General features: G+C 36.0%; 1 protein-coding gene across 5 annotated transcripts in view; it reads right to left on the reverse strand.

Moving 5' to 3' along the window:
• VPS8 (VPS8 subunit of CORVET complex) overlaps positions 1-24,154 on the reverse strand; it is a 248,815-nt gene that overhangs the window by 167,906 nt on the left and 56,755 nt on the right. For all 5 annotated transcript variants that reach the window (XM_026007303.2, XM_072752535.1, XM_072752534.1 and 2 more), the window contains exons 16-20: positions 20,868-20,942; positions 19,980-20,015; positions 18,518-18,608; positions 18,051-18,097; positions 16,965-17,054 (exon numbers count right to left, since the gene is read on the reverse strand). In XM_026007303.2, coding sequence (XP_025863088.2) covers positions 16,965-17,054; positions 18,051-18,097; positions 18,518-18,608; positions 19,980-20,015; positions 20,868-20,942 — 339 coding nt within the window. The remainder of the gene's footprint in view (positions 1-16,964; positions 17,055-18,050; positions 18,098-18,517; positions 18,609-19,979; positions 20,016-20,867; positions 20,943-24,154) is intronic.

A 24,154-nucleotide genomic window follows, 5' to 3' on the forward strand; every position in this document is an offset into this window, starting at 1 on the left:
TTATTGGATTCAGAAATGCAGATATCATTGCTATCTTTAATAAGAGGGTGTTTTATCTTACTGATTAAGTAGTAAGTACAGTGATAAGTGACACCCAGCCTGCAGAGAACCAAGCGGTGAATGAAGTATTTGGTGGTGTGTGAGGTGAAAGGAGGTAAGGAAAGGAGGTATGAGGAGGAGGAAAGAAAGAGGACAAGGGAGGAAGGGAGAGGAAAAAAAAAGAGAAAACATCAATATATGTATAGCTGGAATCCCTGAATAATAAAACTCCAATAGTGCAATAGAAACAATTCAAGACACAATTCAAGAAAACTTTCCTGAAATTAAAGAGAGAGAGAGACACACACAGAGAGAGAGAGAGAGAGAGACTGAGACTTAAATCCTGATACTGAAAAAACACATCTTATGCTGGGGGAAAAATGGCCTAGATTAGTTACATTGAGATTCAGTGCAGTCAAGTTACTGGATTCCAACAAGTAAAGAAACAGCCAGAAGAAATGATCAATCAATTATGAGAGGGGGGAAACATCTATCTAGCCTAGGATTTCCCCTACAGTGGTATTCAATGTCAGAATGTCACAGAGCAGTCAGTATCTTCAAGATCCTTAAGGAAAGCCAAAATGGTTTTCAATATAAAAGCTAGAGTCCACCAATTTGAAGATTTAACAACTCAAAGAATATTGTTTTCCTGAAACTTTCTTCATGAAACAGCTTCAGCAACCAAGAAATGGCTGGTGAGACTTCAGCAAAAGCACTGATGATTAAGTATGAACTGCATTTAACAGCTAAAGTAAAACAAATTATATCCTTTGATGATGAGTAAAAGATTTATATTAAGGCAAACTGGAAAGAGAAAGTAAAGAAGGAAGGAGGTAGAAAAGATCCACTGGCTTCATCTGTGAGATGGCAGTCAAAAGATATCTTTTAAAGCTCATGAGTAAAATTGGAATTAAAAACTTGTTTTAACGGTATAAAAGCAAAAACTGGGATAATGGTTAAAATGTGTAATGAAGGAGGGCTTGAGGTGAAAGGAGGAAGGAAAGATACGCTAGTTTTCATCACTGTAAGGAACAATGGTCAAACAGAAGATCAAGGGAACTATACCTTTAGCTATAATCCTAAAGGTAATCATTGGAATAAAATACATATTCCCAAATATCAGAAATATATGCACAAATAAAAAAGTAGTGAAAAGTGTCCTTAAAAATATAAAATAAAATATATATTTGGCTTACCTCACTTAAGATTTTCAGAATAAAATCTGAAAAAAGCAAAACTCTGAAATCTCAAAAAAGCAACCTCCCAGCTCTATGGAGAAAGCAAATAAATACAAATACAAAGTGGTCCAGAAAGACTGAAAAATTAAAGGATAGGCCAAAGTATACGGTGCAAAGAAAAAAAAATCACAGGATGTGATCTATCAGATAAAGTAAAATCCAGGCTAAAAGGGCAATTACATGAATAAATAAATCATTATGAAGATAAACTTCTTTCTACAAGCTAAATTACTATACAGTACATACTAAGTTATCAATGCTAACATTCATAAAATACAAGATGGAAGGGAAAACAAGGAAAAGAGCACAATCCAAAAGGCACTTTACTTCTCACAGTCCATGAGAAATAAGGTGGAAAACAATGAGTAAGGGTTTAGAAGATGTATAAAAAATTGATAATAAACTATTCTCTGTGAAAACACACAAAGCACTATATTTCAAATGTTCATTGAACACTAATCAAAACTGACCATATACTGGGCCACAAAAAAAAAAATCTAAATAAACTTCAAAAGGTAGAATTAGTACACACATTATCTGATGATACAATAAAACCAGAAAGTAATCAACTATCAGAAAATAAGATGCTTTTTTATTTTTTATTTAAAAAAAATTTTTTTTAAGATTTTATTTATTTATTCATGAGAGACACAGAAAGAGGCAGAGACACAGGCAGAGGGAGAAGCAGGCTCCATACTGGGAGCCTGACGTGGGACTCGATCCTGGGTCTCCAGGATCACGCCCTGGGCTGCAGGCAGCACTAAACCGCTGTGCCACCGGGGCTGCCCCAAGATGCTTTTTTAAACCTTCTCTAAAAACACTTCAAAGAATGAATACTAAAGTTGAAGATTATATATAAAAACAATAATGAAAGTGATACATATTGAATTGATAGCCTTAAATAAATCTGCAAATTGACATTTTTAGAACACTCCATCCAACAGCATCAAAATATACATTTTTCTCAAGTACACAGAACATTTACTAAGATAGATGATGTATTTTGGCCATAAAACAAGTTTCAAATTTAAAAAAATTCAAGTCATACAAACTATGTTCTCTGACCACAATAGAATTAATTTAGAAATTAGCCAAATAATGACTATAGATTCTCTAGACATAAAAAGGGTAATTAAAATGTCACAAGCAACTTTTTCCCAGTATGTCTGACAACTTACACAAAATGGCCAAACTTCTTTAAAGATAGAAAATAAAGATCCCTATTCAAGAAGAAATACATAGGGATCCCTGGGTGGCTCAGTGGTTTGGCACTGCCTTCGGCCCAGGGCGTGATCCTGGAGTTCCGGGATCGAGTCCCGTGTTGGGCTCCCTGCATGAAGCCTGCTTCTCCCTCTGCCTGTGTCTCTGCTTTTCTGTGTGTCTCTCATGAATAAATAAATAAAAATTAAAAAAAAAAAAGAATACATAACCTCCTAAAAATTTATACTGGTAGTTAAAAACCTTCCTACAAAGAAAAGTCAAAGCCTTGATACTTTCCATGGTGAATTCTATTAAATATTTAAGGCAGAAACAATACCAATTCTACACAAACTCTTCCATAAAGTTGAAAGACAGGGAGTATTTCACAAATAATTCTATGAGGCCAGGATTACACCAAGACCAAAATTACACAAAGACATTATAAGAAAGCAACAGAACATCATTTCTCATGAACATAGATGTCCTTATAAAAGAAGAGGATACATCATAACCACATGACTTTATCCCAAGTGCCAGATTGATTTAACATTCAAAAAATATATATAATCTACCATATTAACAAATGAAAAAAGAAAAACTATATGATCACCTCTATAGATACAGAAAAACAATTTGACAAAAGTCAATAGCATTCATTCCTGTAAATGAAAGAATCTTAGGAAATTAAGAATAGAAATTCCTTAAGCCGATAATGGGCATCTTCGCAAAAACTATAGCTAGCATCAAACTTGTAAATCAAAGACTGATGCTTTCCCACTAAAACTGAAACAAGACAAGGATGTCAACAATCAGAATTTCTATTCAGCATCATACTGGAGGCCACACTAAAGCCAGTGCCACAAGGCCAGAAAGAAATAAGACATCCAGATTGGAAATGAAGAAATAATTGTTTTTATTTGCAGACAACATGATTATCTATGCAGAAAATCTGGTGGAATATACAAAGAATTATTAGAGCCAACAAAAGAGTTTAGGAAAGGCGCAGGATAGTTCAATATACTAAAATCAGCTGCATTTCCATATACTAGAAAAAAACAAGCTGAAACTGAAAAAAATACTATGTACAATAGTGTAAAAAAAAAAAAAAATACTATGCAACTACCAAAGCAAAAAAAAAAAAAAAACAGAATTCTCTATGAACCACATAAAAAGATCTCCAAGATATATTAAGTGGGAAAACAATACAAAAATCACAAATACAGTTTCCTATTATTTGTGTTAAAGAAGGAAAAAAATATGAATGGGTGGGTGGTTAAATCTGTGTGTATTTGCTCGTGTTTACGTAAAGAAAATCTGGAAGTATACATAAAAACTTAACAATAGTGAGAGGCAGGTGAGAACTGGGCAGATGGCATCAGAGTGGAGACAAACTTTTCACTGTATACATTTTTGTACTGTTTTATTATTTTTATTTTACTTTACTTAATTTTTATTATTTATTCATTGGAGACAGAGAGAGAGGCAGAGACATAGGCAGAGGGAGAAGCAGGCTCCTCACAGGGAGCCCAATGTGGAACTCGATTCCAGAATCCTAGGATCACACCCTGAGCCAAAGGCAGATGCTCAACTGCTGAGCCACCCAGACATCCCTGTACTTTTTGGTTTTTAAATCATACAAATGTCTAATTAATACAAAAAATTGTTTAAAAAAGAATCGACACAGGTAATACAACAGTGTATAGTTGATCTCAGTGCTACAAAAATAAGTACCTCAAACACAGAGACAAGGATATACACAAATACATCTAAGCTGATTTATATAAACTCTATTTATATAAAGTAGATACTGTAAAGAAATCTACTATAGTAGATAATACAGACCAGGGACATTGCTATGTATTAATGATACAGATTTAACAAAGCAGACATATCTTATAGTCTAGTACAAAGATTTTTTAAGTAGTTAACTATATATAATTAACTATATATGTAGATAGATATATATATCTACACACGCACATTTATGTTTTATGGTTAAAACAAAAATTAAAATACTGTGTGATACGGTTCTTCTATATAAACAAAGAAAGAGAGGGAGATAAATATTTATAAATATAAATTTATAGATTTCCATACTCCACAGCACATAACAAGGTACCCAAATTGTCCCTCCACTGAGCAGGATGGTATCAAAGAAGACTAAGAAGGAGAGGAGTTGCAATCCCAACAAGACAGTGACAAACCTCTCTTCCTCCCACATGGAAAGTGCTAGTGGAATTCACATAATGAGGCCCAGTGGGGTGGTATCAGAGGAGACTTAAAAGAGAATGAGAACTTTCACCAATGCCCAATCCAGTGCCAGTGATACTACTCTCACCATGCATCAATGGATGCCACATAGGGAACAGTAATGAGGCATTCCTGTCCCTACTAGCCAGTGAAGTATCAGAGAAGGCTTAGTACGAAGCACAACTCCCATCTCTGTCCAGCAGTGAGGATGAGCACCCTCTATCAGGCATCAGTGGAAGAGAATCTGTACTTTTACCTCCACCTAAGAGTAAGAAGGTAGGACCCCTTCCCTTGCCAGAACAGTATCAGAAGGAAACAACTAAAACAAAAAATTTAAATAAGATCTGGAGTCTCACAATATAACACCCACAATGTCTAGGTTTCAAAAGGAAATCACAAATCATAAAAGAACCAAAAGATCTCAAACTGATTTAAAAAGTGATGATCAGTGGATGCCAACACTAAAATACAGAGATGTCAGATGATCTGACAAAGATTTTTAAAGCAGTCATGGTAAAACTGCTTTAATAATTATGATTACAATCTTAAAACAATAAAAATATAGAAAATTTCATTAAAAAAAAACAGAAGATACAAAGAAGAACCAAATGGAAATTTTAGGGATCCCTGGGTGGCGCAGCGGTTTGGCGCCTGCCTTTGACCCAGGGCGCGATCCTGGAGACCCAGGATCGAGTCCCACGTCAGGCTCCCGGTGCATGGAGCCTGTTTCTCCCTCTGCCTGTGTCTCTGCCTCTCTCTCTCTCTCTCTCTGTGACTATCATAAATAAATAAAAATTAAAAAAAAAAAAAAAACAAATGGAAATTTTAGAACTCAAAAACTGAATAAATGAATTTTTTAAAAATTCAAAGGATTCAAGAGCATTATATATGGTTCAGTGGAAAAATGAGTGAAAACAACAGAAATGTCCAATCTGAAGGAGGAAACAGGCTGAAAAAAAATAAAATGAACTGACAGGAACCTCTGGGACTAGAACAAAAGATGTAATGTGTCATCAAAGTCTCAGAAGAAGAAAAGAGAAAGAGTAGAACTGAAAAAGTACCTGAAGACATAATGGCCAAAAATATCCCAAATCTGGGATATAGACACAAATATACACATTTGTCCAAATAAAATCTAAAGGAATTCATACCAAACATATTTTTCAAACTTCCAAAAACTAAAGACAAAAAAAAACCTCCCAGAAATCTTCAAAGTGGCATGAAAGAGAGGACACTTTAGCTATAAGGAAAAATAAATTTATTTATTTATTTATTTATTTATTTATTATTTTTATTTTTTTTAGGAAAAACCATTTAAATGACTGGATTTCTCATCAGAAACCATGGAGGCCAGAGCAAGTGGCACAGTATTTTTTTCAAATGCTGGAAGTAAGTAACTGTCAACATAGAATCCTAAATCCAGTGGTCTATCCTTGAAGAATGAAGGGTAATCAAGACATTCTAAGAGGAAAAGACTTTACTGTCAGCAAACCTACCCCCAAAGAATGGCTAGTTAAAGTTTTCTAAACAGAAAGGAAACAATAAAAGAATGGACACTCTGGAATATCAGGAAAGGAAGAAACAACACGATAAGCAAAAACAAGAGTAAACGTAATAGATATTCCTTGTCTTGAGCCTTATGTTTTATGATTGAAGCAAAAATTATAATACTGTGTAATGCAGTTCTGTATGAAGAGTAGGAAGGAAATACAACTCAGAAATAAAAAGCAGCAAACTATTGACAGATGCAACAACCTAGATGAATCACCAGAGAATTATGCTGAATTTTTTAAAAAGCCAATCCCCAAAGCCTACATACTATATAATTCCGTTTATATAACGTTCTTAAAATGACAAAAATATGGAAATAGGAATAATTAATGGTTGCCAGGGCCTATGAAAGGGATGAAAGTAGGAGAAAAGAAGGTGTGGCTATAGATGGGCAAAATGAGAAATCCTTATGGTGATGGAAATGTTCTGTATTTTTACTATATTGGTCAATATCCTGGTTACACAATTGTACTATAGTTTTACAAGACATTCCCATTGGGGAAAACCGCCTTAAAGGTATTTGGAATCTCTTTATATTATTTCTTACAACTGAATGTAAATCTATAATTATCCCAAGTCAAAATTAATTTTAAAAAAAGAAATAGGATACACATAGTTCTCATGCTTGCCCCCAACAGTTCTCAACTCATTTAAATAGAGCTAATCCATTCAAATTAATGCCTTCACTGGCTTCTTAAAGAAACCAAGTCCTTATTAATTTTGAACATTTAGAACTATAAGCAAGATTGAAATATTAGTTAAAGCCAAACCGATTTCCATTATATTAAATCTTCTTTTCTAGTATCTAATTATGAAGAGACAAGCTAGACTGTCCAGAGGATTACCCCTGGTGGCAATCTCTAGATGCCTGAAAATAAGCAAGGTGGGATCAGTAACCCTCCATTTCCCAAAAGCAAGGACTAAGCACAGACCCAATCTTGCACAGAATCTGTAGTTAGAGCTAGCAGCTGACATTTCAGGGCTAGTATATGACCACCTGGAGCAGTTGGTGCCCAAGCTCAGATGGTCACCCCACTTAGCCCATCTGGAAAGTTGCATTCACAAAAGCCCTAAAAGAAAGAATAGGGAAAAACAGGTCTCTCTCTCTCTCTCTCTTTTGAAGACTTTATCTATTCATGAGAGACATAGAGAAAGAAGCAGAGACATAGGCAGAGGGAAAAGCTGGCTACCTGTGGGGAGTCGGATGCAGGACTTGATCTCAGGACCCTGGGATCACGCCCTTGAGCCAAAGGGGCAGACACTCAACCACTGAGCCATCCAAGCATCCCAAAAGGTCCTTCTCTTGAAGCAAAACCTCAGTCCATCCAGTCAGACCTGGTCTATACAAGCCTCTCCATGGAATACTGGAAGGGCCTACATGCAAACTTCTGACCCTTAAGTTCAGCCTGTGCTGGGCACTGCTTGTGGCTATCTGCCTAAAGTCTTTCAACACAAACACAGTGAACAATACCTGTTTTAGGAATATTCCTCTTGGGCAGCCCGGGTGGCTCAGCGGTTTAGTGCCACCTTCAGCCTAGGGCATGATCCTGGAGACCCGGGATCGAGTCCCAGGTCGGGCTCCCTGCATGGAGCCTGCTTCTCCCTCTGCCTATGTCTCTGCTTCTCTGTGTGTCTCTCATGAAGAAATAAATAAAATCTTAAAAAAAAATAAATAAAATCTTAAAAATAAATAAATAAATAAAATCTTAAAAAAAAAAAAAGGAATATTCCTCTCAGTCTCAAAGCCTTGCAGAATGCCTCTGAAAAATGACTGATATTATGGTCTCCAAAATAAATTAAAAAAAAAAAAGAAAGAAAGAGTAGATATTTCTCTAATCTCTTCTTCAATGCACCGTGCTATAAACCAGCCACAGCAAACTGCTTCTCTTGTTAGATATGTATATATATATATAAGATTAAGGAAGGCAATAGATATGTAAATTTCACTTAAAAAAAAAACCCTAAATTTAAGCCTGTCAATTGTTTGAATGAGTGAACAGGTCATTTTTTTGCATTGTGATTATGTTACCATCTACCAACTGAAGATATCATCTCTGGCTTTCCCTCTTTCACAGGGATGATGCAAATGAGATCACAAATACAGATACCTTTGCTTTTTGGAGCAATGGCATTTATTCTCATAGTTTATATTCTAGAAGTCAATCAGGCAATGAAAACTGCATTCCTTGAAAATGATTCAAAATTATAACAAAGCCCAGAATATATATATATACACACCAAAGGAGATAAGCATTCCTAAACACACACATAGATAGATCAATAGATCTATCTCCATGGGCTATCAGAGCTAGTCAGCCATATTCCAGTATTAGTATACTAACCCATGAGCAGCTACATAGATAGAAGTATCTCTTTGTACGTGTATGTGTATACGAGTACTTTCCCTTCTTTTTATCCAGGCATGATAACAAAACAATCTAAGAAAGACCTAACTCCCCAGGACCAACATTTCAATCAAACCTCAGAAATAAGGTGTTGTGCAAGACACCAACACTGTTTTCCCTTCCTCAAATCACCTCATAGAAGCATGAGTTAGACAAAGAAGGCTCCTATTGCTTGACTCTGTGTTCAGCTTTTAGTCTCTGTCCACTCTGGCATGAACTCCTAATATAAAAACATATGCCAAAAAAAAAAAACATATGCCAACAGCTGCTATGACGTTCTCATAGAAGGGAAAATTAAGCAGGAAGATGAGCTTGAGAACAATTAATGTAAGACTTTAGTTTTAAGATATTTTAAAATTCCATTATTTTTCAAATCCTATTAGCTTGCTTCATATAATTAAAATGCCTCGTTTGTTTATACCTCTGCCTCGTTTCATAAACAAACATGAGTACAGCAAGATAAAATATCCCAAAATACATGAAACTGCTTCCACAGGTAACAGACCAGCTTCTGAGTTTAAAAGTAGAAAATTCTGATACCAGAGAAGCCAAAGGGACAGTTTTACAAGTCATTAACTTGAATGTTAAGTTAATTAAGTTGAATGTCATGAAGGACCAATAAGATGAATAAAATGGTCTACACTCATTCAAATATGATTACCATGACTATACTAAGATGAATTCATTTTGTATTTTTACTTTTTTATACATTTCAGTATCTTCCTAAAATTGATGCATTACTTAGTCCTCCCTTTTTCAAAGTGAGTTACTTAACAACATATTGGTCTGAGACTATCAAACAACTGGGCAGCCCGGGTGGCTCAGTTTAGCACCGCCTTCAGCTCAGGGTGTGATCTTGGAGACTCAGGATCGAGTCCCATGTTGGGCTCCCTGCATGGAGCCTGCTTCTCCCTCTGCCTGTGTCTCTGCCTCTCTCGGTGTCTCTCATGAACAAATAAATAAAATCTTTATAAAACAAAAAATAATAAAATGTGCATGAAACCTAGCAGAGTATAGGGTGAAGCTCCCTGAGCCAGACAGCCTGGATGCCTATCATGAGTCTACTGTTTACTGGTTGTATGATATTAGGCAAGTTATTCAACCCTCTTGTGTGTCTGTTTATATCTATAAACATCTATAAAATGGAGATATGGGATCCCTGGGTGGCGCAGCGGTTTGGCGCCTGCCTTTGGCCCAGGGCGTGATCCTGGAGACCCGGGATCGAATTCCGCATCGGGCTCCCGGTGCATGGAGCCTGCTTCTCCCTCTGCCTGTGTCTCTGCCTCTCTCTCTCTGTGTGACTATCATAAATAGCTAAAAATTTAAAAATAAATAAATAAATAAAATGGAGATATAATTACTCCTCAAGTATGTTATGAAGATTAAATGAGATACTTGCCAGGCACACAGCACACAATAATATTAGCCATGATTATAGACATCTGTGTTGTGTATGCTAAGTCCTATTCACAATTCAACCCTCCCAGAGTTAGATTTCAAACATATGCCCTAGGGGCACCTGGCTGGCTCAGCCAATAGAGCATATGACTCTTGATCTCCAGGTCACAAGTCTGAACCCCATGTTGGGAGTAGAGCCTATGTAAAAAACAAACACACACACATGCCCAAGACAAACACTATATACAACATAAATACAGATTTTTAAAAAAAATTCAATCAACATATATTTCTCAAATCAAAGGTACTAAAGTAGACGCTGGGAAAAATCAGTCCCTAGACTTATAATGTCTAGCTGGGAAAGACTGATACTGAGTAAGTAATTTAAGTGCATGGTATCTTACAAAGAACTGTACCTGATTTAATCTGATGAGGAAGTGACATTTAAGTTCAGACCTGAAATTAAACAGGAGCTGGTTAAGCTAAAAAGAAACAGGAAAGAATTATGTGAAGAGAACATCACAGGAAAAGGCTAAGAGAGAATAGGGATGTCAAGAAACTGAAAACTCTAGTACAGTAGGGATAAAGAGAATTAGGGGACACAGGTGGGGATATATAATGCAGACCCTTAGAAACTGCTAGGGAATTTAGTCTTTACTCCAGGACAGTGGTCTTTAAAGTCTTTAAAATATCTTAAAACCCAGAGAGTCTCATGTCTACACTTGATATATATTTCTCTCTAGAATGAAGTGTAGTAAGAATATATACATGAAGTGGCTAAGGTAATATACCAAGAGAAGATGATATTGTCATGCACCAGGATAGTGGCAGAATGGACGTAATGATGTAAAGAGATTACAGAAAACAGTCAAGTGGCTAAATCAATAGGAATGAGTGAAAGACAAGAATCATTCAACTTGTTTTAGGTGTATGGTGGATCCATTCACTTAAATAGGGATCATTAGCAAAGACTTCGTGAAGGATGTTCATGAGCTCGAGGTACTTATAAAACATCCAAGTGGAAACGTAAACAGGCAACTGACTATGTGGATCTCAGAAAACAATCTAGGTTGGAGATACTGATAAAATAGTCTGGCTATATCATCTACGGGGTGAAAAAGCAATGATTCTTAAACTTTAACCTGCTTAAGAGTCACCTCAGGGGAGGATTACAAATCGTGGCCACCAATCCCAAAAAGCTTGATTTGGCAGACCTGGCAAATAATTTAAGAAAAAGCATTTTAACCAATCCTCTCAAGTGATTTTGAAATAAGGTCCAGACAACATTTTGAGAAACACTGATTCAGAAATAAAAGAGTATTGTGAAAAATTCTATTATTTATTGGTTAAATAGGAGGAAGAGAATGAACAAAAGCAATCAACACGAGAGAAAAAAAAAAATCTGTAATGGAGGATAGCACAGAAGTCAAAGGGATAGACATTTCCAAGAAGTTATTAACTGTGTTGAATGCTATTGAGGACCACTAAGAAGGATAAAAAGTCCACTGAATTTAGAGATGGAATGAGAGGGCAGTGAGTAATGGAGACAACACTTATAAGATGTTTGGCTCTGTAAAGAATATGCAAAAAAGGGGTAGCAGGATATTGGGGATGGCATGGGGTTAAGAAGGGATTTGTTTGCTGTTTGACTTTGTTTTGGGGTGCAAATCAATTGACCAGAAGAAAGGGTGATGCTCAAGATGTAATGAGAGATGTAGTTATTACACAAATATAGGTTCAAATCTTTTCTCAGAAAAATAAGTCACAGCCTATCAAAAATATTATAAGATCCCAAAGTTACTTTCTACAGTTAAGAAAGGACAAAATATTGATTGATCTTTGGGGAAAAAAAAGCAAAAACACTGAATGGCATCCTGACTCAAAGGAAAAGGTGAGGCTCCTCATCAAACGTAAAGACGAAAATTGAGTGCCACCTGCTGGTAAAATATATATTCTTAGTATTTTGACTGAAATAGAAACTAATCTTACTAGATAGAAATTTCAACTAACTGGATTAGGTTACGTTTCCTAACATAATGTGCAGTTCTTCACACGGATACAGAATATAAGATCTTCCCACCCCACAAAGAAAGTCTCGGGTCAGCTGGTCTTCCTCTACTTTAAAACATTCAACAGTAGGAGGCACATAAATCCAAGATCTTTTACATTTCCCTCGGTAATTTCAAACTGAAATACATCTCCTCCTAATTTCTACCCACTGATATTAGTCTTCCTTCTACTGCAAAACGATAAATCCCCATATTGGAGGTCTTCATTGTCTGAAGGCAAGCTTGTCTCTACTTACTTAGTCATCAGATTAAACAAACCCAATATAGTTTTTTTCAAATGCTGTTCTTTAAATCTCCTACCATCCTGTTGTGGGATATAGCTAAATCTGTCAATAGTCCATAAAGTATCTCAGAGCTTTTATCTCCAACAGGTAGCCCATGGTACTATTACTTACCTTTATCTGGGCCTTCACAAACTCTTAACTCATACTAAGTTTGTAGTCAATTGAAATTGGGTCCAGAAAGATCTTCCCAATCCAGTAGTCGTGTAATTTAATTATTTGAGTCTAATGCAGTCTTGATGTTCACCCTTGTTAAATTTCATCTCATAACAACTTTGACCACATTTTGTCAAGATCATTTTGAACTTTGATTCTTGGTACCACCTAAATTTAATTTCTTCATCCAAATCAATTATAAAAACTGGGATATGGGGGCATCTGGGTGGTTCGGATGGTTAAGCATCTGCCTTGGTTTCAGGTCATGATTTCCAGATCCTGGGATTGAGCCCCACATCAGGCTCCCAATTCAGTGGGGAGAGTCTGCTTCCCCCTCTCCCTCTGCTCTCTGTCTCTCTCTCAAATGAATAAATAAAATCTTTTTTAAAAAACATGAAAGAGCCCTAAAATGCAATTAATACTAATCCACCTAACTCTTTTGGGTAGGGATGCTTATCTGGCTGCAAATTGATTTGCCATTTACCAATCTATTTACTACTCAATCTATTTCAGCCATTAGGGTAATGGAAAATTTAAACAAATGCTTTAATGAAATCAAGGTATGATGTAATAGGCACTACATGAATATACTGACCTCCTATTCCTTTCAAAAAGGTAACTTATGAGTTTAACATGGTCATTTTCAAGAGTACTCATGGTTTATGAAAACCACAATGCAATTATCAGTGGATACTTTCCTAAATCCACTCTTCCTTTAAAAAAAAAAAAGAGTCAATTTAATGATTTCATGATCAACTATCTAAGATTAAACACTTAAAATGGACATATGGAAATACATGTATTTCATTCACCCTAATGGGCTAAAGATCACCTTTTCCAGAAGAAAACTGTCCTCCTGAATGAAATACATTGTGTCTCCTCTGCTCTATGTTTAATTGAACATACTTTATTTGAAAATGGATCCAAAGTTACTTTAAAAATGTGAACAGTGACACAGATTGTTCAAACAGTACCTAGGTTATAATTCCACTAGGTTTTGAGATTTACACAATCATTATGCAGCTAACTATACGTCACATTTGTTTGGTTTCAGTTTTTTCTTTAATATATTTTTAACTAGAGTTTCCCACTTTAAAGACTATCCTCTTTGCTCATGAAAACAGAAGTAAAATAAGAAGTGCTGTTCTTTTTGTTTTTTAAGATTTTATTTATTCATGAGAAACACACAGAGAGGCAGAGACATAGGTAGAGGAAGGAAAAGCAGGCTCCCTATGGCGAGCCCGATGTGGGACTCGATCCCAGGACTCTGGGATCACGCCCCGAGCCAAAGGCAGACGCTCAACCGCTGAGCCACCAAGGCGTCCCAGAAGTGTTGTTCTTTAGTAGAGTATAGCAATCCAGATGTGGACTCTAAAGCCTAACTTACTGGATTCTAATCCTAGCTCTATCATTTATGAACTGTGTGACCTAGAACAGGCTACCTAACCTCTCTGTGCTTCAATCTTATCTATAAGTGTGAATAACAACAGTACCCACCTTACAGAATTATGAGAGAATTACATAAAGTAGTAGGTGTAAAGCATTAACAGTGCCTACCACAGTAAGTATTAGATGGGTTAGATGCTTGCTGTAATCTTCATTCTTGATCACCTATTAACATCAGTTACCCTTTCTCACTGATCCTTTCCTTCACTTGCTCTGAAAATAATCATACAGAACAACAGTTAGTTAAGAACTAGGCTTTGAAACCAGAAAAGCCTGGACTGGAGTACTGGCCCCACTGCTTACCAGCAATGCCACCTTGGAAAATCACCTAACTTCTCTCAGTTCAACTTTCTTAATCCACACAACGGGGATTAAAAACAGAATCTCTCTGTTGACACATGAGGTTGTTGTGAGAATTGAATAAAATTATATTAAAAAAAAAAACTGGGATGCCTGGGTGGCTCGGCGGTTGGGCATCTGCCTTTGGCTCAGGGTGTGACCCCGGAGTCCTGCGATCAAGTCCCACGTTGGGCTCCCTGCACGGAGCCTGCTTCTCCCTCTGCCTGTGTCTCTGCCTCTCTCTCTCTTTCTGTGTGTGTGTGTGTGTGTGTGTGTGAGAGAGAGAGAGAGAGAATAAATGAATAAATAAAATAAAATAAATAAAAAAAAACCTTTACCTACTACTTGGCATGTAGTAGACATTCAGTGACTCTCAGTCAAAATCCCTTTTGGGGTAGCCCTTAGCATTTTGGTAGGCACCATCTGAGGACTATTCTCTTTTCCAACAATCTTATAAGGCTCATGGTGCCTTTGACATATATCTTTGATTATCGGTCTCCCTCTACCTTTCATAGCTGGTCTGTGCTTTGTAGACAGATACTTCTCTCAACATTCCTCCTCATTTCCTTTCTCTTTGAATTTTTGTGGTTATTATGTCAAAATTTAAGAATTTCCTGTTCTTTGTGAACCCATTTGTTTTTTGAAGCCTATAACCATGAGATTGTGCCCATATTTTTCTTCTGAAACATATGCTTTCTAAAATACAGGATTCAAGCTGAGCTTATTTCTCAACATTATTACAATCTTTAAAATAAAGTGGTATTTTTTCCCCCTCAAGAGTTTATCCATTCTATTTCCCCAATCATTGGTAAAAAAGTAAATCTGGAATAATGGTTCCCACCATTGTTTCCTTTACCTTCTAGGAGACTAAATCATTAATAAAAAAAAAATTGTAGCCGATACTATTTTGGCAGAATGAAGCTTCCAACATATATCTAGATACAGAACGTTACAGTTTGTTTCTTTGTAAATTTTATAATCTGTATTAGAAACAATCATCTATAGTCCCTGTCATGCCAAGATTCTTTTGTATTTCTCCACCAGAGCATCACCTTTTTTCCTTTCTTATTTTATGGCTCTCTGCCATACCCTTTCCCCAAGCACAGTGGTTTCTCTATCATACATACACACACCCCTCATTAGCCCCTCTGAGCATTCCTTATTAGATATTTCTTTTCAAAAGTGTACCTTCCAATGGTCAGAGTTCTTTCAAAAATACCATCCCATCACTTCTTGGTAACAGACACCCCTTATTAAAATATTGTATTCTATGTACACTGCAATGGTATACAAACTTAAGTATATACAAGGTACTGTTGCCATACAGTACTGTGCCCAAGGCTTTCTTTCTGCCATATCCCTTCCTCCTAATAATTTCATAATTTCATCAGGGCTTATTCCTTTATTTTAGTGATAAATTTAACGAGCATACAACCAACCAGTAATAAAAGTTACTCTGCCAGAAGCCCACTACTATGACATTAAAGAGCACAGCTCAGGAAACCAAATCCTCCGCTCATACCCTCCAACTGCACTATCTATCCTTGTCTTCCGAAGTTACTAGCATCAATTGGACATATGGAAATATACAAGCTGTGCCTGCTCTTCAGAACTTCAAAACCCCTAGACTTCTTCTAAGTATTTCCATTAATGTACACAAGAAAAATTCTTTTGACTGGATTGCAAACTTTAAGATAGTAAGGACCATGTCTATTTGACATACGATACACCCAGTGCCAGGGGTTGCATAATTTGCTATCTAGACCGAGTCCTGCCCGCAGCCTGTTTCCATATGGCTCACAGCTAAGAAAGGCTTTTAAATTTTTTAAGGGCTGTTTAAAAAAAAAGAAAGAAAACAGAGAAATATGTGACAGAGACCATATGGCCTCCCCGCAAAGCCTAAATTTTCCCATCTGGCCTTTTTTAGAAAATGTTCATTGACCCTCCGATTTTTTGTTAAACGTGAAAGTAGGGACAGGAGATGTGACGGAGCTCCAAAAATGGAGAAGGACAAACAGAGATTTGCAATAAATATAAATGGAGATGACTACAAACATACAACTCACATAATAAAAACTGTACAGGTTTTCAAATTGTTTCTTGACTTCCATTTTCATTGAGTTCTAAGAGAAACTAAAGATCTTTCATTAACATATTTCAGAGATTTTTTTTTGTCGGGGGTAACCAAGCTGTTGCTGAATCACAGGTGCTCCTAGAACTAAATGCAAACCTTGGTAGTACAGCTCTTCTCTGACTAGTCTAATTAACATATATATTACTCATCAACAAGGTGTCAGCCTCTGTAAGGTGTCAATTCACAGGTATGTACTATCACATACAACATACACATCTTTTCCTTCCATACACCACTAAGTAGCTAAGCATCCACACTCCACATTTTAGGTATCTACTCTGGTATGACCTGTTAGTTCAAAATTTCATCATTTGGAATGCTCCAAAAGCCCTGAAATAAACTATGAATGCTAAAAAATGTTTAACCAAAACAAGAAAGTCCCATTCTCAAGTAATATAAAGGAGCAGTATTAAACCTATTCATAACAATGTCTATTAGAAGCACGTGCAAAGGTATACCTGAAAATGCTGCTCCATCACTTGGATTTTTCCCTGGTCTGGACACTTTTTCAGAGCTCGATCTGCATAATGGAATAGGATTTCTACCATCTGTAAGGAAAATAGCCTTGTATAGAAAATCAAAACATGTCTCTAATATTTTTCAATACTCGATATATGTGGATCTGCCTAAATAATACAGAATCAAGTTTTATTAAAAATATAATTTAAAACTTTAGTGGCTTTATTTCCCATTTTTTTTTTAATCCCACAATAATTTCCTTCAGCCTCAGGGCTACTACTAATTTGGTAACCTCCAGGTCTAGACCTCAGTGGTACCTCTATTGCTCAGGAAATGCAAAATTGAAGTTAAGCTCTTCAGAAATGCTCTGCTGTAGGTCTTTCCCTCAAGAACACAGAACACATATCTCTGAACTATTTTAGCAAATACTGAGAAAATTATTCATGTCTGAAGAGTGACCAATTTCTATTCATGTTTCCCATATACTTACACTAATTTGAAATATAATTTTTACCAGTGCATTTGCACAATAAAAAGAAGAATGACTGTATAGTAAATAGATTCAACCAAGTCTAGATTGGGAAAGCAAAGCCAACATAAATTAATTATATGAATGCTAATTAAGAACAATAATAATAAAACATCAGCCCTCTCTGTTACCTCAGACAATGCAAACACTTACACATGTAGTATTTCTATTTCTCCTAATTACCTGTTTGTGAAAACTAACACATGTCAACTTTCTATGGGCTATAATTAGGCTCAGAAACAATCCAGATCCCTGGGTTTCTCCCTCCTCCTTTTGCAGTCTTTTGGCTATTTTACAATTTTATCATCTTCATAGGAGAGCAAGGGAAAAAAAGGAAAGGTGATAAGAAGAAAGTTTAAAAGCATTCAAGATTGACACCAGGGAATCATAATCTTTTATATATATATATATATATACACACACACACACACACACACACACACATATACTCTCTCCTTGACTGTAGTCATTTACCTAATCATACCCCCAAATTATTAGCTTATAACATAAGGAAAACTGTATTGTACCCTTTTAAAGCCTCTATTAAAATACTCACCCGATCTGCAACAACAGCCTTTCGCTTACTGGCATCCCCTGATAATCCTGCAGAGAAGCGAAATCCAGCATAAAAACAAAGCCCACATCTTCAGGACTGAAACTGTTATGGTATTTTATTTACAACCTGTGCTAGCAATAGACATAATTATAACAATGTTTAGATATCAAAATGTTGACTAATATGCCACAATAAGAGCATCTTACGTCTACTGGACCAGATAACCTATCAATGTACTTCCCTTTTATTCCAACAGTAAATTTGCCTTATGAAAGAATTTAAAAAGCAGCATTAAAACTTTGTATTTGTCATTAACCTTTTTCACTGGAAGTCGTACGATTTGATAATATCTTGTTCATAACATATTTGAACACTAGGCTAAAAAGTGTTCTATGAGTGATTAGTATTCTTCATTCTCTCTACTCCAGAAAAATAATGTCTACTACACAGGTATTCTGTTAACTTACCCACTACTGCTTTTGCTTTTCCTTCATGGAAAGACCATGCAAGAGCCAAGGCTTCTGTAAGACAATCTTGTTTCAGGAGATGATCCACTCTCTAAAATGAACAAATGAGAAAAGCTAGACCCCTTTGTTTGACCAACTAATAGCTGGAATTCCTATTCTACCTAGTATCTTTTCAGAAGTTGTTGCTTAACAGCTGAAATTATTCCAATAACCATGTGACTATCTTATTTTTTTCTAAGATTTTATTTTTGAGAGAGAGAGCCCCCCACAAGCAGAGTGGAGAGGGGAGACAGAGAATTCCAAGCAGATCTTCCACTAAGCTGGATCCCAGAAACCTGAGATCATGACCTCAGCCAAAGCCCAGAGTCAGACGGTCAACCGAATGAGCCATCCAGGTGCCTCTGTGACTATTCTATTTCCAAGAAAAGTAATTTCTTAAAGCACTGGACAGTACTGTGACTGTATAAGCTAATATAAGCAGCCACAAGGCCTAAATATGAAAAGAGGAAAAGGCTGGAATGTCACTGTAACAAAAATGGCCAGTTAGGGGATCCCTGGGTGGCTCAGCAGTTTAGCGCCTGCCTTTGGCCCAGGGCGTGATCCTGGAGTCCCGGGATCGAGTCCCACGTTGGGCTCCCGGCATGGAGCCTGCTTCTCCCTCCTCCTGTGTCTCTGCCTCTCTCTCTCTCTATGTCTATCATAAATAAATAAATAAATAAATCTTTAAAAAAAAAAAAGGGCCAGTTATTTAACACAACACCCATTCACTCCCTCCTCTTCAGTAACAAATTCCAAGTTTACCTGAGACAGCAATATACCAGCTAAAGGACTTTTCTAAGACTCCCTTGTAGCCATCTGGGGCCATGTGACTAAGGTCTGGCCAATTATAGGTAAGTGGAAATGTTGTTTGGCCATTCTAGGATGTGATTTTTAAAAGGCAGGGGCCTAAATACACACACACACACACACACACATATATATATATACATATATATGAATATATAAATGAATGAATGAATGGCAGGAACCAGCCCTTCTCTTCCCTTTCCTCCTGCCTGGAATGTGCACTTAATAGCCAGAGCTCCAGCAGCCATACTGGAACATAAAATGACCTAGAGACAAAAATTCACACACAAGGATGGTGAAACTAGTATAGATAGTACACTAAAGACCATAGAGCTGCCACATTAGCCACAGACTCCCTACCTCCAGACTGTTTTTACATAAGAGAGAAATCTTACTGAAGCCACCATTAAATTTTCTGATAATATGTAGCTAAACGTAATCCTAATTTATAGTTAGTTTTATCAAATCAAGTACCTAATGGTTACAGTGATTCTGATGTATACTTCTGAAATTAAAAAGCAAAAATCCAAATCATCTTTTCCTGCAAAGTCAAAACAGAAATGTTAAGATGCTATCAGTTCAACAGCTCTAATATATAAAACTACTTTGAACTCACCTCTCTCCAGCTTCTCAGCATCATCACATAAACAGACTGGAAAATAAAGAAACCATAATTAAAATGATCATCTTTAACAGCCTTGTTTAGAAGACATATTTGTCCCAGTCCCACATCTCATTTTATTTCTAAGTAAAAATATTTCATACTACAGTTAGAGGTATCTACCAAAGTATTTTCAAGGGCCCACATTAAAGAGTCAATCAAACATTCAACAGTCAATAAGCCACTAAGTCCAAGGAGCTAATTCCACAGGAAAGGAAAAAAAATGCCCAAATCCCTGTACTCACTTGATAATATTTTGAATTTTTAATACTGATGAAATATTTCTCCAAGTTAAAAAAAAAAAAGGAACTGATATACAAAAAAGTTCCTATACCAGCAATTCTATTCTAAGTCAAACTGCTCAATGCATCTTAATACATCCTAAACTGATCTAAGCCAAAGGACATCTTAATTACATGACAAATATACATGATAAGGTATCTTCCTGGTCATGAAAACATAAATGTGAAGATTATGAAAGTATATCCTTGAATTAAAAAAAAATAAGCATCCTATGATAACCTAAATGAAAGTAACAGTATGTCTAAAAGTTGAGAAAATAAATAAGTTAAAAATCACAACTATATAACCCTTGAAAGGGGAACCTGGCTGGCTCAGTCAGTTGGAGCATGAGACTCTTGACCTTGGGGTTGTGAGTTCAAGCCCAACATTGGGTGCAGAGCTTACTTAAAAAGGAAAAAAAAATCCCCTAAAAAAAAAAAAAAGTCTTAGATTATTGCTGATCAATATTCACTTTATAATGCACAGCTCTCTTTACCAGAAACTTCAGCCGCAACTACCCTGACACAAACAAATGCCAAGTCACAGAGTAAAAGAGCTTACTTTTGTCCCCAAATAAAAGATCTGACCACCATAGCTACTGATGGATTGATAACAAGCCTTCTCTCCAACCAAAGCCTATAAAAAAAGAAAAAATTACATGTATTAGAAGTCTCATTGTTTTTATTTTTGTAGTGTATATTCAATTTGCCAACATATAACAGGCACTGCTCATCACATCACATGCCCTCCTTAATGCCTGTCACCAATCACCCTATCCCCCCCACACTCCTCCCTTCTGCAATGCTTTGTTTCCCAGAGTCAGGAGTCTCTCAGTTTGTCTTCCTCTCTAGTTTTTCCCCACTCAGTTATGGTCCCTTTCACTATTTCTTATATTCCATATATGAGTGAAATCATAGGATAATTGTCTTGTTCCAATTAAAAGGCTCATTAAGTTTTAAACAATGTCAAGTACACAGAATTTAAGTCAACATAGTTTTATCCCATAAATTAGTGGGGGGAAAAATGTCAATCAAGTGTCAGTCTGTCAGTGAAAGTGGCAGAAAAGACAAAGTGCAAAAAGTTAATTCTCTGCTTACATATGCTCTTTTTATTTTTCAGAATATTGCAGACATGGGAGGAATATGCCAACTTTCTAAATCTAAAGGGAAACTGTTGAGACCTGCCCATTATTGGAAGACAGATACTCACTGCCTCTGGGAAAGAACAGGGCTGTTTGGAAATGGTACCTCTAAGTTATCTGAAATAAACATCAACCTAAAACACAAGGAGAAACAGGAAGACAAAGCAACATAATATATGGGATTCAGCCTAGCCCAGCAAAAGAGAAATGAAACTATTGTGTGATAAATCTGGACTGTGAATTTTGTCTGTTACTTAAGGTATGACCCGACCCTAGAGAAGTTTCAAACTTCTGACATTCAGTTTTCTCATCTTTGAAAAATCATCAGTTTCCATGAAACTTAAATATGTTAATATTTATAAATGTCCCAAAATATGTAAATGGTCAAGAGCTGATAACCATGATAATTTTAAATTTTTCACTATGAAATTTAAAAACATAAACAAAGGTAGAGAATACTGCAATGAACCCTCTGCATCTGTTAATCAGTCTTATGAATTATGAGATCATCACCAATCTTATCTCACCCATATTCCCACAGATTCCCCTATACACAATGTACTTTTGAGATGACTCTCAGATTTTGAATATTTCATTTATAAAAATTCACTATATAATAAATTAGTCCTTTTTAACATAACCACAACTTTATTAGTATACTTTTAAAAATTAACAGCGTGAAATAAAAATAAAATAAAAATAAAAATGAAAATCCAGTCTCAAATGGTCTCATAAATGTCAAATGTTAAGGTTTTTGCTGTTTTGGTTTTGCTTTTTCTACATTTCACATGTCTAAATCAAGATTCAACCAAGGACCACATATCAGAGCTGGCTGATAGGTGTCTTAATTCTCTTTTAAATTTATAGGTTTTGCCTGCATTTCAATCCTTTATTTTCCTTAAAATTTACTGTTGAAGAAACTGGAACACTTATTCCATAGTTTCCCACTATGTAGATTTTGCTAATTGCATCCACATGGAAACTTTTAACATTCCTCTGTCTTCCATATTTTCTTTAGAAGATGCTTGATCAGGGATCCCTGGGTGGCGCAGCGGTTTGGCGCCTGCCTTTGGCCCAGGGCGCGATCCTGGAGACCCGGGATCGAATCCCACGTCAGGCTCCCGGTGCATGGAGCCTGCTTCTCCCTCTGCCTATGTCTCTGCCTCTCTCTCTCTGTATGACTATCATAAATAAATAATAATAAAAAAAAAAAAAAAGAAGATGCTTGATCAGAACCAGGGTCTTTTGTTTTGAATTGGGTTTGTTTTTTGGCAATATAACTTTAAGTATGGTGTTAGCTATAAGATTCTTATCGATGCCCTGGATTTTAAGGTTGAAAAAGTTCCCTCTATTCCTAGTTTGCTGAGTTTTCTCAGGAATGGATATTGAACTTTATCAAATGCTTTTTCTATGTCTTTTGAGATGATATTACAGTTTTTCTTTTATAATCAACTAATATGGTAAATTACACTGATTTTTGAATGCTAAACCAGCCTTGCATGCCTTGGATAAAACACCATCTGATCATAATTTATTGCTTTTTTATATATTGCTGGCTTCTATTGGCTAATATTTTAAGTATTTTTACTTTCATGCTTATGAGAACATTAGTCTGTAGTGTTCTTTAATATAGTATCTTTGGGGGATCTCTGGGTGGCTCCGCAGCTTGGTGCCTGCCTTTGGCCCAGGGCGAGATCCTGGGGTCGAGTCCCACATCGGGCTCCCTGGGTGGAGCCTGCTTCTCCCTCTGCCTGTGCCTCTGCCTCTCTCTCTGTCTCTCATGAATAAATAAATTTTTTAAAAAAATCTTTAGCATAGATTCTTTAACAATCTTTGATTTTATCATCGGAGTTAATCCAGTCTTATAAAAAGTTATGTGCTTCCTTTTTCTCCCTTTTTAAAAAGATTTTTGTGTACAATTGGTCTTTTTTTCCCCCTTAAACATAACGGAACTCACTAGTATAGCTATTGGGGTTGGAACTTCTCTCTAGAAAAATCAATCTCTTTAACTGATGCATAGTGACTTAGATTTTCTATCACTTGTTGAGTCAGCTTTAATAATTTGTGCATTCCAAGGAATTTTTCCATTTCATCTAAAGTTGTTGAATCTATTGGCATAAAGTTATACACATATCTTTTTAATATCTATAGACTCTCCAGTGAAGACACCTCTTCCATTCCTGATTCTGGTAATTAATTGTGTCTTCCTCTTTTTATTAATTAATCTCACTAGAGGTTTACTAGAGGTTTACCAATTTTATTTCTCTTTTAAAGAACCGTCTTTTGATTTCTTTGATTTTCTCTACTGTTGATCCACTTTCTACTTAATTGATTTGCGTTCACCTTTCTATTTTTCCTTCAATCTACTTTAGGTTAACTTTCTATTTCCTTAAGACAGAAGCTAAAGGCATTGATTTGAAATCTTTCTTCTTTTCTAAGTATTTAATGCTATCAGTTACCCTTTAAAAACTGATATAATTGTCAATCACAGATTTCGATATGTTGTATTTTCATTTTCATTCAATTTAAAATATATTCCAATTTCCTGAGATTTCTTGACTCATGCGTTATTTATAAAAACAGCAGTTTAATTTCCAAATATTTGGTGTTTTCCAGATTTATCCTGAGGATTTCTTCAAGAACTTATGTAAGCTTGTTCTACAATCTAGCATATAACCTATATTGGTGCATGTTTCAAGTACTCTTG

Source organism: Vulpes vulpes, chromosome 3 (genome assembly GCF_048418805.1).
Source record: "Vulpes vulpes isolate BD-2025 chromosome 3, VulVul3, whole genome shotgun sequence".
Lineage (NCBI taxonomy): Eukaryota > Metazoa > Chordata > Mammalia > Carnivora > Canidae > Vulpes > Vulpes vulpes.